Below are 14,703 nucleotides of genomic sequence, written 5' to 3'. Positions count from 1 at the left end.
AAATACATGATGAACCAGCACACACGTGTGTATATGTAGGTAAAGCCGAAGATCTAAAGTCAGTGCCCTTTTCCTGTGATGCACAGGGATTCTCTCTTCTGCTGCTGTTCGCAACCCACTAAGTTGTTCACCAGCTGCTCCTACCATCTTTGGAAAAAGGTGTTCCACACCCTGTTCCTCACTCAGCACCGCCTAGTTCTCTGTGCCCCGTGGAGACCAGAAGCCTGTGGTTGCTCAGCCTACCTCACCCACCCACTGAGAGTTCTGGGGAATCCAAGAGGTGGGATTTTTGGTTTTCCAGTAATAGTGTCCCTGTTTAATCACAAAGTAAAATCACAAAGTGGCCAGAATGTGCCCCTCTTCCAAGTCTGAGCCCCCTTCACAGACGTCAGCTGAATTCACCCTGTGCTCCAGGACATGGATTTCTGGCTCTGAGTCATCAGGCTTGAGATTAGAACCGCCGATGTTTAATGAGAGCTGAGCACGTGTCGGACATTTATATGCATGAACCCAAATCTCAGACTTTCGGTGATCTGTTTGTCTCTGTGCCGATGAGGGAGTTCATGAATTCATCGAAATATTTGAGTGCCTACTATGTGCTAATGAGCATGGTGCCTAGCATTAGAGACACAGCAATGAGTCATGTGGATAAAAGCGTCCGTCTTTTTCCAGAGCTGGTATGCTAGTGGGGGGAGCTGGACTACAGGCAAAGCCAGTTGAATAGGGCGCCTGGGGGGCTCAGTTGGTTAAGCGTCTGCCTTCAGCTCAGGTCATGACCCCTGGGTCCTAGGATCTGGTCCCACATCGGGCTCCCTGCTCAGCGGGGAGCCTGCTTCTCCCTCTCCCTCTGCCTCTCCCCGTGCTTGTGTACTTTCTATCTCTCTGTCAAATAAATAAAAATCACTAAAAAACCCCCCAGTTGAGTAAAAGTCATAGTATATCAGCAGATAAGGACTGTGGGGGGAAATGAGGCTGGGAAAGTTTGGGGAGGGTATTACAACAGTGTGGTTGGGGTAGGCCTTCTGAGAAGACAACATTTGAAGGATGACAGTGCGAATGAAATCCTGTAGACACCTGGGGCAGTGCATTCTAGATGGAGGGACTAGCAGGTGCAAAGGCCCTAAGGTAGGAGCGTGCCCATTATCTTTAAGGAACATAATGACACTGGTGTGGCTAGAGCAGAGTGAGGGAGGGGGAGAGGAGTGGAAGACAAGGTATGAAAGGGACCTGGAGGCAGATCGGCATCTCACAGGTAAGGACTTTGGCTTTACTCTGAGTGAGGTAGGTGCAATTGGAGAGCTTTGAGCAGAGAAGTCCCATAAGCTGCCTTCCGTTTTCCTTTTTTTTTTTTTTTTTAATTTTATTTATTTATTTGACAGAGATCACAAGTAGAGAGGCAGGCAGGGTAGGGGGAGCAGGCTCCCTGCTGAGCAGAGAACCCTATGCGTGGCTCAATCCTGGGCTGGATCCCAGGATCCTGAGCTCTTGACCTAAACCGAAGGCAGAGGCCTAACCCACTAAGCCACCCAGCCACCCCCATATTTATGGGGTCCCAGGCTGCTGTGAAGACAACAGAGTAAGGATGGAAGCAGGGGGACCAGTCAGAATGTGACCAGTGCTCCAAGGAGGAGAGGGTGGTGCCCGGGGCCAGGTGACTGTGATGGAGGTGGTGAAAAGCAGGTTCTGGAGTCCTTTTATTTATTTATTTATTTTTAAGATATTATTTGTTTATTTGACAGAGAGAGAGAGAGACAGTGAGAGAGGGAACACAAGCAAGGGGAGTGGGAGAGGGAGAAGCAAGCCTCCTGCTGAGCAGGGAGCCCCATGTGGGGCCCCATCCCAGGATGCTGGGATCATGACCAGAGCTGGAGACAGACACTTAACAACTGAGCCACCCAGGCGCCCTCTGGAGTCCTTTTAAAGATCGCATGGGGGTCCCTGGGTGACTAGGTTGGTTGAACATCTGATTCTTTGTTTTGGCTCAGGTCGTGGTCTTGGGGTCATGGAATCAAGTCCTGTGTTGGGCGGAGTCTGCTTGGGGTTCTCTCTCTCTCTCATAAATAGACATATCTTAAAAAAATATATAAAGCTAGAAATGATGGGCTGTGCTGACGGACTGGGTGAGTCATGGTGACTCGGGGTCCTGGGCACATGGTAGGAGGGGGACAGCTTCAGTGGAGCACGTTTGGGGGAAATCAGGAGTCTATTTTTGGACTCGTTAAATGTAAGGCCCATCTTCTGTAGCTGGACACGAGAACTTGGAGCTCAGGCGGAGTCTGGCCTGGAGATACACGTTTGGGAGTCAGCACATGGATGGCGCCTTGGCCAGGGTTCTCCGGAAAGCGGAGCCTCAAGGAGAGGGCTCACGCACCCTCATTTTATTTCTGCGGAACAACCCCAGGGAGGAGCAGGGAGGGGAGGGAGGGAGAGAGAAGTCGGAAGGAGGGAGAGCTGGCAGAAGGACGCGTTATAGAGTTGGCGCAGTTGGATGGGCCTGCAGATTAACAGATGGTGACCTTGAGAAGCCCTGCAGGTGAATCTCGTACCTTTCCTGGGTGGGGACGGAGGTGGGGGGAAGAATTTATCCACTATTTGTCTCTTCCCACTGATTGAAGATTTGCCCCTTGGGACACTGAGTATTTCTGCGTTGCATATATGAATGTTGGGACACCAAACGGGTCAGTGGTGGGTGGCAGAGGTGAGGGGCGCGGGCGTGGGCTGGGGGGCGGTGGGGCCGGTCGTGCTTGCCCCGCATCACTCAGCCCTGGCAGAGCTGGAGCAACAGGCAAGTGGGGCCAAGAGGGTCTGAGGTGGAGGAGAGGGTTTATGTAGAAAATTCTATCCCCCAGATCACTCAGAGCTGCATTTGTCTTCCCTCCCTTCTTCCCCAGGAGGGGAGGTCTCAGTCTGACCTGCCAGAGCCCTGTGAGGCAGTAGCCAGCACGGTGTCTGCCTTGGAGGACTAGTGACCGAAGCTACAGGCCCTGCTGGTCCAGCTTGTCCATCGTCCAGCCCCATTCTGGATTGTCCTTGTCCTAGCCTGTGCCGCAGCTGCGCTGGTTCCTGGCGGGGTGATCCAGACTTCATCCCAGGGGACCCGAGCCCTTGGCTGTCTGGTTCTGCTTGGGCCATGATTGCCACGACTGCCGCTTGCTGGTACCAGTGGGTGTAGAGGCACCAAGGGACAGACACTTGAGGGTGTTCCTGACAGTTCTCTGTCCCACCGCATAGCAGCAGCCCTGGCTCCTCACGGGGATCAGAATCTCTCCCCAGCAGCATGGCGACTCTGTCCCCTGGTCCACCAGCAGGACAGGCACAGCCACCGGGGAATGGCCACATCTTCAAGTTTGATGGGACTGTATCGTGTCCCTCAGCAGAAGCTTCCTGCCTCCGGGCACAGGAAACACGAAGTCCAGAAGTGGGTCACTGGAGTGCTGGAGGGAAGGGCCTCTATTTACACCCTCTGCTTCCTGTCCCCGAATATTCTAGCCACAGGGGACACGGTGGCCTATCTCAGCTGCTCAGAGAGCAGAGCTGTGAGGTATGGTCCCTGAGCTTGGTCCTTCCAGGCAATGCCACGTGGGTGTTGGTGTTCCTGGAAAGATCAGTGGGTCCTTTGGTCACAAGCACATTGTTCCACATTTTACCAAAAACAGGTCCCTTAGTGTGAGCCCCTTGTGTATATCACATCACTACATGGGGGAATCCAAAGCCCTCAGATGGTGGTCGGGATGAGCCCCGCCCCCAAACACAGACTGGTCAGGGGGGACCGTATGTGGATTAGCATCAATCTCAGTAAGTGCAGATTGCCCCCTCCAGGGCAGACGGAGGTCAGATGCAATCCACCTGCTTCCAGTGGCTGGCTGGTCCCTTGGAGATGGCGTACAGAGGGCTCAGCTTTGGTCTTGCTTTGGCAGACCAGGCACTCGGGACCTCCCGGAGCCTTCAGAGAGGAGCCCAGGCCGCTTCACTCCTGTCATCATGGCCGCTCTGTCTGTCCTTGGGCCCTCTGCACCCGCACCAGGGAGGCTGCAGAGGGAGGCTGGCTGATGTCCACCAGCACGCCTCCCGTTCCAGCTGTTGGTTGACTGTCTCCCCTGCCCTGGACGTCTCTGATGGGTGGATTTGAAACGCGAGACACGGATTTCATCTGTTGTGCCCCTCCCATTGGTGCTCACTGGCTTATCTTCCTACCGCCTCCCCAGTTCTCCCGGGACCCCATCTTCCAAACTTTCTCCCCGAAACTCCTAGGCACCAGCCAGATCACCTGCCACCACCCAGGGTGGCGGTGTGTGCCTTTCCCTCGGGCCGTTCATCCCTCTTTATGCATGAGTGACCAAGTGTGCAGTGCACAGCTGTGTCCACTGGGAGGATTGGCCTTCATCTTTGTCCTCAGAGCCACTCCCGAGAGGGGCTGGTGGTGACACAGGAGTGGCAGCTGTCCATTCCAGCTAGTGCAAACACACTGTGCCCAACGAGACCAAGTTCTTATTTGTTTCTTTTACTCGCTTCACATCTTTTTTTTTTTTTAAGATTTATTTATTTATTTATTTATTTATTTATTTATTTGACAGAGTGAGAGGGAGAGTGTGAGCACAAGCAGGGGAAGCAGCAGGCAGAGGGAGAGGAAGAAGCAGGCTTCCTGCTCTGTGGGGGGCCTGATACACAGCTGATCCCAGAGTTCTGGGATCACGACCTGAGCCAAAGGCAAATGTTTAACCAACTGAGCCACGCAGGCGTCCTGCTTCACATCTTTTAACACCTTTATTGAGATTTAATTAATTAATTAATCTATTTGTTTTAAAGTAGGCCCTATGCCCAACATAGGACCTGAACTCACCACCCCGAGATCAAGAGTTGCATGCTCTACCGACGGAGCCAGCCAGGCGTCCCTTATTGAGATATAATTTATATACAATAAACTGAATGTTTAAAGTGTACATTAAGTTTAGACATATGTATGCACCGTGAGGCCATCACCACAACCGAGACAGTGGACATACCCATCACCCCCAAGGCTCCGTCATGCCCCCTTGTCATTCCTCCTTCCATCCCCACTGATCTATCACTATACATCTGTTCACATTTCCTAAAGTTCTATACGGATGGAAGATACGGTGCGTACCCTTTCTTTTCCGGGCAACATAACTATCTTGAGATGCATCCGTATTGTGCGCATCAATAGTTTGTTCATGGCTATTGCAAGATAGTAGCCATTGTATGGATATGCCCTGATTTGGTAGACACATGTTGACCTGTGTTTGGAAACAGCTGCTGTGAGCACTCATATGCAAATCTTTGTAGGGACAATTTTCTCCCGCTTGGATAAATGTCTAGGAGTAGAATGGCTCATGCAGTGGGTATGAACTTAACAACAACACAGCTTTATTGAGGTGTAATTTACACACCCTTAAATTCACTCATTTTAAGTGTACAACCAAACCATTTTAGCAAGTTTACAAAGTTGTGCAGCCTGCACCACAACCCAGTTTCAGAGCGTGTCCAGCACCCCAGAAACATCCCTCTTGGTCCCCCACTTCCTTTGCTTTAGTCCCTTCCTTCCGTCCTCCCTCACTACTATCCTTTTTTTTCCTACTTGTTAATTTGCTGAATTACACTGACTGGTTTTAAAACGTTCTGGTCAAGTCAGTTCATCTGGTACCACCTCGTTTTGGGTTTTCTCCGTAAAACGGGGCTGGCATGGATTACAGGTGCTTAACCCACTCCTCTCCCTCTCTCTCCCTTCTTCTCGGCCCCCCTGTGCCTGGCACTGTGCCTCTGGGTACAAAGTAGGCACGACAAATACTGGAAAGAAAGTAGGAAAGAATGGGTCTCCAGCCACCGACCACCCACTCCCGCCCGGCCTCGCGCAGCCGGGCTCTGCCATTTGCGAGCGGCTTCAGGTCCACACTCTGAAACTGCCGCCGCCAAATCCGGCGTGACCGGCGGCCCCCCGTTCTGACCAATCGGAGTTCGCCCTCTGGGCACGCCTCCATTTCTATAATCGACGACCAGTGCGCAGTCTCGAACGTTGACCAATCAGTTGTTGAGTCCCGCTGTTGGCCGCGTCCCAACGTTGAAACTTCAGCTTCTGAACGCGGAGTAACGCTCGCTGGAGCGTCCCGCTCCGCCCGCAATCCGACCAATCAGGGAGGCCGCATCGGGCCCCGCCCCCAGCCTGCGAAGCGAGGGGTGGACGGGGCGGAACTCCTGGCTGCGAAAGCTGCGGCGGGCGGCGGGCTTCCAGGGTTCCGGGCGGTGAGTGCGGGAGCGGCGCGGCTGGCGTGGGGAGGAAGGACTCGGGGGGAGCCCCTCCCCATCCCGAGCGTCCCCGCGGAGGATCCGGTGGCCGCGATGGGAAGGAAGGAGAAGGCTGAGCCCGCCGGCAGTTTTGTTGCCCCCATTTTTCTTTTGAGAAAGAGGCTGTGACCCCGGGTCTTTCGCTCAGGTGAGGGCGGGGCCGGGGCTCCCGGTGGTGCGGGTCAGGCTGTTTGCCTCCCTCATCCGCACCCTCCCCGCCCTCCCAGGGTCGTCTGTGCCCGGGGGAGGGGGGAGGGAGCACTGTCCATCGGAGCCTGGCCTCGCTCGGCCTCTGCTCCTGGTGTGGGCGGTCCACAGCTGACCGGTGTGGCTGGGGCGGGCGGGGCGCCGGGCCGGCTTTCTGAGAGTAAGGTCTGGCCGGACCCGGTGTTAGAACCGGCCTGGTGCGTAGTGAGGAAGACCGAGTTTCTGGGGGGAGCGTGGGCCTGGACCCCCGAGGGGATTAGGAAGCCCCCTCCCCAGCCTGCAGAAATTCCTTCTAGAGGCATCGGTGTGGCTTCGAGCCTGGGTCCCTGGGGGCAAAAGGCTGAGAGAGGAGGAGGAGGAGGTGGCATCCCAGGCACCTCTGTGCTTCAAGGGAGAGGCTGGAGTGACCATGAGTCCTGGAGCCAGATTCGGGTTCAAATCCGGGCTTTGTCACTTACTAGCGGTGTCACGTGGGGCAGGTTGGTTAATTCCTCTGAGCTTTGGTTTCTTCATTTGTAGAAAGAAGGGGAAGATGGAAGCGTGGGCAGGACAGAGGGACGCTTCTCTTCAGAAGCCTGATCTGTGTCGGATTCACAAATTATAATACTTATATTTGTAGACTTGCCCTTACTGTTTTCTACAAATTAAACTAATGTCATAGTTAAGGTTGTTAAAGGGGGATCGTTCCCTTCGGGGCATGTAAGTAAACACACTCTGGTCTGTTTAATAATAGACATTTGTTGAATGCTCACTGTTTACCAGGCACCATACTAAGGCTTAACATGCATTACCTCGTTTAATCCCTGCGTAATCTCAGGAGGTCTGTTATCATCTGGCAGTTGAGGAAACTGAGGCACAGAGCGATTAAATAACTTGCTTGAGGCTTCACAGTTAGGAAGTAGGAGAGTGGGGATTCGAACCCAGCCTCCTTGGCTGGTGTCGTGCTGTCTTCGCTTTAGGTAGAAGAGCTGGGCTTGGAACCCAGCCCGAGGGTACACTGCAGCCCAGGGGGACGCCACGCCGTACACCTGGGATGGTGGAGACCAAGGACTTGGTGCAGCTCCGGCAGCTCAACTTGGCGCTCCTGAAGCAGCTGTGGGCCGGGCAGGATGCCGTGCGGCGGTCAGTGGCCAAGGCGGCCTCAAAGGTGAGCACCCACGTTGAGAACTCGCAAGGCAGGTGTGGAAGTGGCTGCCCAACCAGGCAGGTCCCAGGCCTCCTGTGCAACGCATCCAGTTTAGAGAAAACTGAGGCCCAGCCAAGAAGGGACTGGCCTGGGACACTGCAGAGGCCAGAGCGGGGATGAGGATTGAGGATCCAGGCCTTTGTGCCTAGAGCAGGTCAGCTGGGTGGGTGGCTGGGCTGCTCCCTGGGTGACCTGTCCTCTCTGTTCCAGTCAGCCCTGGACTCCACCAGCAGCTCTGACTCCCAGACACCATCATCCCAGGAGACGTCTTTAATGGCCTTCAGAGCCTCCAGCCTACAGGACGCCCACGAGGGTGATCCCTGTGATACATCCTGGTCTGATGGGACCAACTCTGGAGTGATCTCTCTGCCATCTGCAAAGTACGGACACCAGGCATCCCTGGGCTCACTGAGGCCCTACTCGGCACCCTTGCTGGCCATCTCAAACCCAGATGACCCAGAGGTTTCAGCAGAGCTGGACAGTGCAGGGTCTCAGGAGTCCCAGGCCCAGAGCTCCACCCTGGATCAGCAAAGCAGGCTGTCCAAGGTAACATGGGAGAACAGCATTTCCTTGAACTTCAGTCTCCCTGTCTCACAAAGTACTCATTGGCAGGCTCCCTTCAGGGTGGGAGGCTTCCTGGAGATACCTTGAGTCATGTCCCGCTCCACGGAAGCGCTTAAAAAGTGGTGGTTGGTTGTTGTTTCTCAGCACTTTGGGAAGAAGGTGATAAGCCCATTATACAGATGGGAAGACCAAGGCTCAGAGGCTAAGCTTGTTCAGAGTCACACATAGAGGGGGGCTTGGGGGCCAAACTCTTATCTTCCAACTCCCAAGCCCCCGGCTGAGCCCTGGGGCCCGTGTCAGGGTATAAGTTAAGACATGGCCCCTTTCCTTCCCACAAGGTGGGGCCTCCTTCCGGGCTGGGCCTGCATGCCTAGCCTTTGCCCCTCTTTGTCTCCCTGCTCAGTCAAGAGTGACGTTCAGTGAGGAGGCTGCATTGCCTGACAGGAGCTGGCGCCTCAGGCCGTACTTAGGCTACGACTGGATTGCAGGTATGCCCACCGCCCTGAGCCTGCCCGAGCTCTGCCCGTGCCGAATGAAGGAGTCTGAGCTGCCATGTTATTTAGAGCGTATTGGTGCCAGGGCCCTCCAGAACTCTGTGTGCATCTCATCTCTTTACATCGAACTGCTTCTCACCCCACATCCCCGCCCCCAGCAGCCTCAGTGGCTGGGCTGGTCTCCCTCTGACTTTGTCCACCCCCCTAACTATCCATTTCTGATACAGTAGCCAGAATGAATTTCTAAACATGGGAATCAGAGTAATGAGCACTTGGAATAAGATCCAAAATCTATCTAGACTTACTTACTCTCTAGACTTATGAGGTAAGACCTGGCTTCAGTTAGCCATGTGACATGATCTCTGACTATCAGCCTTTGGCTCTTTGCTCCAGCCTCACAGGCCTCTGTGCGGTCCATGACTACCTCAGGGCCTTTGCACTTGCCGTTTCCACTGCCCGAATGCACTTCCCTGGTTGCTTTTCATCATTGAGGGCCCAGCTCAGGGGCATCTGACCCTGAGAGTGGGGATTCGAACCCACCCCCCACATCCCTGCCTGTGGCATCAGTCATTTGTATGTTCATATCATTTGTTCTCAGGAATCGTCCTGTTTCCTTGTTTCTTAGCTGAGTTTTCCAGTAGAACATAAGCTTCACTCAAGCAGGGCCACAGCCATCTTCTTGCTGTATCTCCTGAGCCCGGGCTTAGAGGCATGTGGCGCACAGTAGGCCCTCACACAACCCTTGTCGAATGCATGAGTGAACGGCCATAAGAGGTTCTGCTGTTTGGCTCCCCATTTCATAAAGGGAGAACTGAGGCACAGAGAGGTTGAGTTACTTCTGGAGGCAGGTACTCCATGGGGTTGCTGGGACCCAGGGGTGGTGGGGACGCAGGCCCTGTCTCCAGAATTTCCCGGCCTGTCAGCTCACTGCCTTGCTTTCTGTTTCTGGAAAGTGGAGACACCCGCCTCCTGCCTGCCCTGTCCCTGTGCTCGCTCTCCTTCCCGAGGGGGAATGAATGCTCCCATCTCGGGCCTTTCCCTGCATTTGTGTGCTCTGCCCCATCCCCAAATCCTCCTCGTCTCTCCCTCCTCGGTCCATCCCTCCTCGGTCCATCCCACCAGCATGCGAGCACTGGGAAGGGTGAGGAGCATAGGTTTTATGGGGCGCCTGTTTCAGGCCTGTTATGTGCGGTGTTCCATGAGCTTCCCTCGGCTTTGCTCCTGTTAACTCCTCTGCTCTTCTCAATGATCTGATGAGGCCGGAGCAGCTGTTGTCCCCTGTCCCCGTGGACAGATGAGAGGGCTGAGCCGCCAGCTCTGAGCCACTTCACAAAGTCTTACATCTGCTCGGCAGTAAAGCTGCAACCTGTTATTTTCTACCCCGATGAAATATTTCTCTCTTTATTTTATTTAAAGATTTTATTTATTTGAGAAAGAAAGTACAAGTAGTGGGGAGATGGGCAGAGGGAGAGGGAGAAGCAGACTCCCCACTGAGCAGGGAGCCTGATGTGGGATTCGATCCGAGGACCCCAGGATCATGACTGAACCAAAGACAGACCCCCGACCAACAGCTCCCCCTAGGTGCCCCCCTTGCCACCGTTTTTGTAAGGCTCCTGAGGGCAGGGCTTTGTCTAGTTCCCTCCTCTCCCCATGGCACGTAAAACTGCGTCCCCTAGGAGGGGCTCTGTAATTATTTTTTGTTTTAATATTTTTTGCACGGATGATAGTGCGTGAGGGTAGACCTGCACGGAGACAGGAGCAGAAGTCACAGCAAGTGGCGCGTCCCCTCCAGGTCTCTACGAGACAGAGTAGGGGCAGCACAGACTGGAGGGCTGTGCCAAGAGCCCCCTGAGTCTCGGCCGGTGGCCACACAGCAGCTCCCGGTGCTTTGCCCGCTCCAGGGTCTCTGGACAGCAGTTCACCTATCACCAGCAAGCCCGAGGCCTTCTTCTCGAAGCTACAGGATTTCCGGGAAGCCAACAAGGAGTTGTGCATTAACAGTGACCCTGAGTGAGCAGGGGTGCCGAGGGGTGGGCAGGGCGGCTGGGGGACCCCCATCGCCCAGCCTGCTCACCCCTCTCCCCTCACAGCCCCCAGTTTCTCGGCCCGCGGGAGAGCAGCGGCATGGAGGAGGACCATGAATGTGAGTGGAAGCTCTCGGCAGGCACCCCGCAGCCTGGCCGGTGAGGTCTGCGGCGCCTGGGAGAGCAGCTGGGGTGGTGGGGACTCAGGGAGGGGGGGCCTGAGGTCCAGACAGGATGGGGCAAGCCTTGGACGGGGGCTGGGGAGTGGGGTGGGGGGAGCGGAGGCCAGGCCTTGTGGGGATTAGGGCCGGCCCTCTGTCCCTCCCCGCCCCCCATCACCCTCCCCAGCCGCCTGCTTTCCCGTGCGCCCCCACTTCTGCTGCCCGTGCTCTGGGAGGTGGGGGCGCCGGCTGTGTCACACGAGCACCTGAGTCTCTGCTTTGGGTTCACATCTGCAGCGTGCGGTGCGTGCGCTGGTCACGTGAACACGTGTGTGCGTCCCACGTGTGATGACCCGTTTGGGCACACGCGCGTGTGTCTGTGAACGTGACTGTATGAAGCCACGGTTCCTGTTTGCGATCGTGTGCAAGATCCAAGTGTGTGTCCTGCTGGGGCGCACGTGCGTGTTCGTGTTCTGTACGTGTGCGCCTGTGCATGTGGCCTTGGGGGGGTGTTGGCGGGCCTGTGTGTTGGGGGCAGCGGCGGGGGGCGTGCAGGGATCTGGGGGACCCCGCTGAGAAGAGGCGCTCCCTCTCGCGGCCCGCAGGCGTGTACCACTACCGCGCCAACCGGCGGCTGTTTCTGGAGCCGTCTGATCCCGGCACCCCCTGCCGCCTGTGCCGGGCCCCTCGGGACCAGAAGCGTCCTGAGACTCTGGTGGCGCCGGCGCAGGTCAGGTGAGTGGCCCAAGCATGTAGGACACCTCGGGGCAGCCGGAGAAGGGCCGAGCCTGAGGCCTGCCCGGCCTGCGGGAGGGCAAGGTGGGCCCCCTAGCAGCCAGTCCGCTGTCCCCCTGCAGGGTGAGCGTCCCGCTGTCCATCCTGGACCCCCCGCACCGGTACCGCATCCACCGGCGGAAGAGCTTCGACGCCTCTGACACGCTGGCCCTGCCCCGGGTGAGCTGCCCTGCGGGGTGGGGGTGGAGTTGGGCTCCGAGCCCAGGCCCCCAGGGGGATCCTGGGGCCCAGAGAGTGAGGCTGGGCACCAGGAGAGCGAGCAGGCGGGTCTCCAAAGGTCCTGGGCTCCTTCCGTCACCTGTGACTGTGCTTGCTCCCTGTTCCTCGCCCCCCCCCAACCCCAACACTTCCAGAAGCGTCTGCCCGCTGCTCACATCACGCACACGAGCCTCACAGATTGAGCTCTAGGGTGCTGTGTGCATTGTTAGGATGAGCTCATGGAGCCCTCCCAGCCCCTGCGGGAGGGACTACGGGCCCTGTTGCCATCCCACTGTACAGATAAGGAGACTGAGGCAGAGGGGGGTGACAGGTGTTGGGTCAGCAGGTGGAAGAGTGGGGATTTGAACCCAGGTCCTTGTGTTTCCTAGTGCCTCCCGTGGAAGCGTTCTTTGTGTCTCCTGGGTAGGGCGGGGGGGGGGTCCGTGGGGACCCCACTCTCAGTTGACGCTGGGGGAGCTGGGATTATGGGAGGAAAGTCGGTCTGCTCATCTGTAAAATGGGTACAGCGTACGGTCCTCAGAGTGGTGGGATGAGTGGGGCATCTCAGTGAATCAGTACATGTCAGGGGCATGGGGCAGAGTCTGGCACACAGGAAGAGCTCTGTCAGCATCCACGGGCTTCCCTCCTTCTGTCTCAGGCCAGGGGCCCAGGGCTTGGGTCAGTAGTGAAAGGAAGGCCTGGGGTAACCCAGTAGGTGGACACAGGCCTGCCCTGGGGGAGCCTCAGTCCCCGGGGCACGTCATGACTGTTTGGGGGGGACGTAGCCCCCTCCCTGGGGTGCACCTCATCAGAAGGTAGCCCTGCCACAGGTTGGGTGCCTTAACCCCTCGCTCTCCACAGCACTGCATGCTGGGCTGGGACATTCTCCCTCCGAAGTCTGAGAAGAGCTCAGCCCCCAAGAGCCTGGACCTCTGGTCCTGTGTCTTCTCCGAGGCCCAGCACCAGAAGCTGTCAGCTGCCAGTACTTCCCACCTGGTATGGTCTAGGGTGCCTCAGGAGGGACAGATGCCTTGGAGCAGGCCTTGGGGGGCAGCTGGGGGCAGGGACTGCAGAGCCCAGAAGCATCTCTTGGAAGGGGCCTGTCCCCCCAGCCCATGGCACCCTTCTAGGCTGTCCTGCTCCCTGCCAGCTCCTGCACCCCACCCAGGAAGGTGACCCTGACTCTTTGATCCAGAAGGGGATGAGGTGGGAACCGAGGGGAATCTCTCAACTGGTTCCCTCTGACACCTCCCCATTTACCATTCAGGCCCTGCCAGCCAGGGTCCCGCCATTCACCCCAATCTGGTCAGAACCCCAGCCGCGCGCCCCCTGCCTGAAGCCCTGAGGACTGGCCACTTGGAGGAGGACAGAGCCCCTACCGTCACCTGTGACCCCTCTCCTCTGCTGGGGCACCCATGACAAGGGAGTCCTGCCTGGCCTCAGCTGGAGGTGGACTTGGGTCCCACCCTCCTAGTTGGGCAGGTGGATGGGCCCAGGCCTTTCTCCTTCCTGGGGACAGAGGTGGGGTCTCCAGGGTTGGGAAGCAGGGGGAAGATGATTCTGTGGCATGTTTATAAATAAAGCTCAGTACTCTGTGTAGCTCCAGATGGCCTTGTGTGCTGGGTCTGTCCTGTTGATGCCCTCTGTGGCCAGGAGGTGCCCTGGCCGCAGCCTCTTCCCTTCGCCTGGGGACAGACACATGAGGCAACCGGCACTGGGCTGGGTGATTCCACGGCCCAGGGCATGGCTCTTTGTGCAGCTCCTAGCTCCGAGTGGGTAGTCTCCCAGGTGGGGGTCCGGGGCTCAGGGGCTCAGGCTGGTCCCCTGGGTAAGACAAGCTGTGGACAGCTGGGAGTGAGTGAGTTCTCCCCTTCTTCCTGGTCCCTAAAGCTGGGGCTCATTGCCGGAGAGCCTCTCTTGAAGTTCCTGGGCCAGTGGCTCCTCCCCTGCCCTCTCCAGCCCAGGCTGGGAGCCACGGGTGATCAGAGCCACCGCAGGCACAGACAGGGAAGCCAAGAGCCAGGCGGTGAGCTGGAGGCCAGGTTGGCAGAGGGTCCGGATCTCCCCTCCTGGGTTACCAGCCAGTGTCTGTTTTCCTCCTGATAGGTTGAACATGATGCAATTCCTGGTTTTGTAGGATAAAAATGGCATAAGTGGGAGCCCAGAGCCCAGAGGAGGCACGTGGTTTTTCTGAGGTTTCTCAGCTCAGAGGGCTGGAACGAGGGTTGTGGTCTCCTGTGGCCTCCACAGGAGCTGGGACGCCGGGGAAGCGTGGTCTGCCCGCTGCGCATGGCTCGTGTGCTAGTCCGGCAGGGGGTTCTGCTGCAGGAACCGATGGACCCCCAGCTCTCAGGGCCTTCTGTGGGTTCTGGTTTGTCCGCGTACACATCCCTGCTTATTTTCTGCTTTTTTTTTTTTTTTTTAATTTATTTGACAGATCACAAGTAGGCAGAGAGGCAGGCAGAGAGAGAGGAAGGGAAGCAGGCTCCCCCCTGAGCAGAGAGCCCGATGCGGGGCTCGATCCCAGGACCCTGGGATCATGACCTGAGCCGAAAGCAGAGGCTTTAACCCACTGAGCCACCCAGGCACCCCTATTTTCTGCTTTTTTGATGCTAGCCATTCGAATGGGTGTGAATTGGTATCTCGTTGTGGTTTTGGTTTGTATTTCCCTGATGATGAGTGATGGGGAACATTGTTTCTAGGGCTTGTGGGCCATCTGTATGTCTTCTTTGGAGAAACATACATTCAAGTGCTCTGTTCATTTTTTTTTTTTT

General features: G+C 56.6%; 1 protein-coding gene and 1 pseudogene across 3 annotated transcripts; one reads left to right on the top strand and one right to left on the bottom strand.

The window, feature by feature from the left end:
* Positions 1-6,203: 6,203 nt before the first annotated feature.
* Positions 6,204-13,534, top strand: LOC111154682 (migration and invasion inhibitory protein). 3 transcript variants are annotated; one of them, XM_022514504.1, is made up of 10 exons: positions 6,204-6,258; positions 7,467-7,654; positions 7,904-8,239; positions 8,661-8,745; positions 10,653-10,761; positions 10,842-10,894; positions 11,542-11,671; positions 11,794-11,890; positions 12,791-12,925; positions 13,197-13,534. In XM_022514504.1, exons 2-10 carry the CDS (start codon positions 7,541-7,543, stop codon positions 13,272-13,274), a joined length of 1,137 nt encoding a protein of 378 aa, XP_022370212.1. In that variant the 5' UTR covers positions 6,204-6,258; positions 7,467-7,540; the 3' UTR covers positions 13,275-13,534. The 3 variants fall into 3 exon arrangements, with proteins under 3 accessions (XP_022370212.1, XP_022370213.1, XP_022370211.1); XM_022514505.1 differs by lacking the exon at positions 6,204-6,258 and adding an exon at positions 6,274-6,448; XM_022514503.1 differs by lacking the exon at positions 6,204-6,258 and adding an exon at positions 6,468-6,986.
* Positions 13,514-14,703, bottom strand: part of LOC111154834 — a 28,106-nt pseudogene continuing 26,916 nt past the window's right edge.

The sequence above is a fragment of the Enhydra lutris genome, unplaced genomic scaffold (genome assembly GCF_002288905.1).
Source record: "Enhydra lutris kenyoni isolate GAN:26980312 unplaced genomic scaffold, ASM228890v2 scaffoldscaffold38, whole genome shotgun sequence".
NCBI lineage: Eukaryota > Metazoa > Chordata > Mammalia > Carnivora > Mustelidae > Enhydra > Enhydra lutris.
This window is presented reverse-complemented; position numbering and strand designations above follow the sequence as displayed.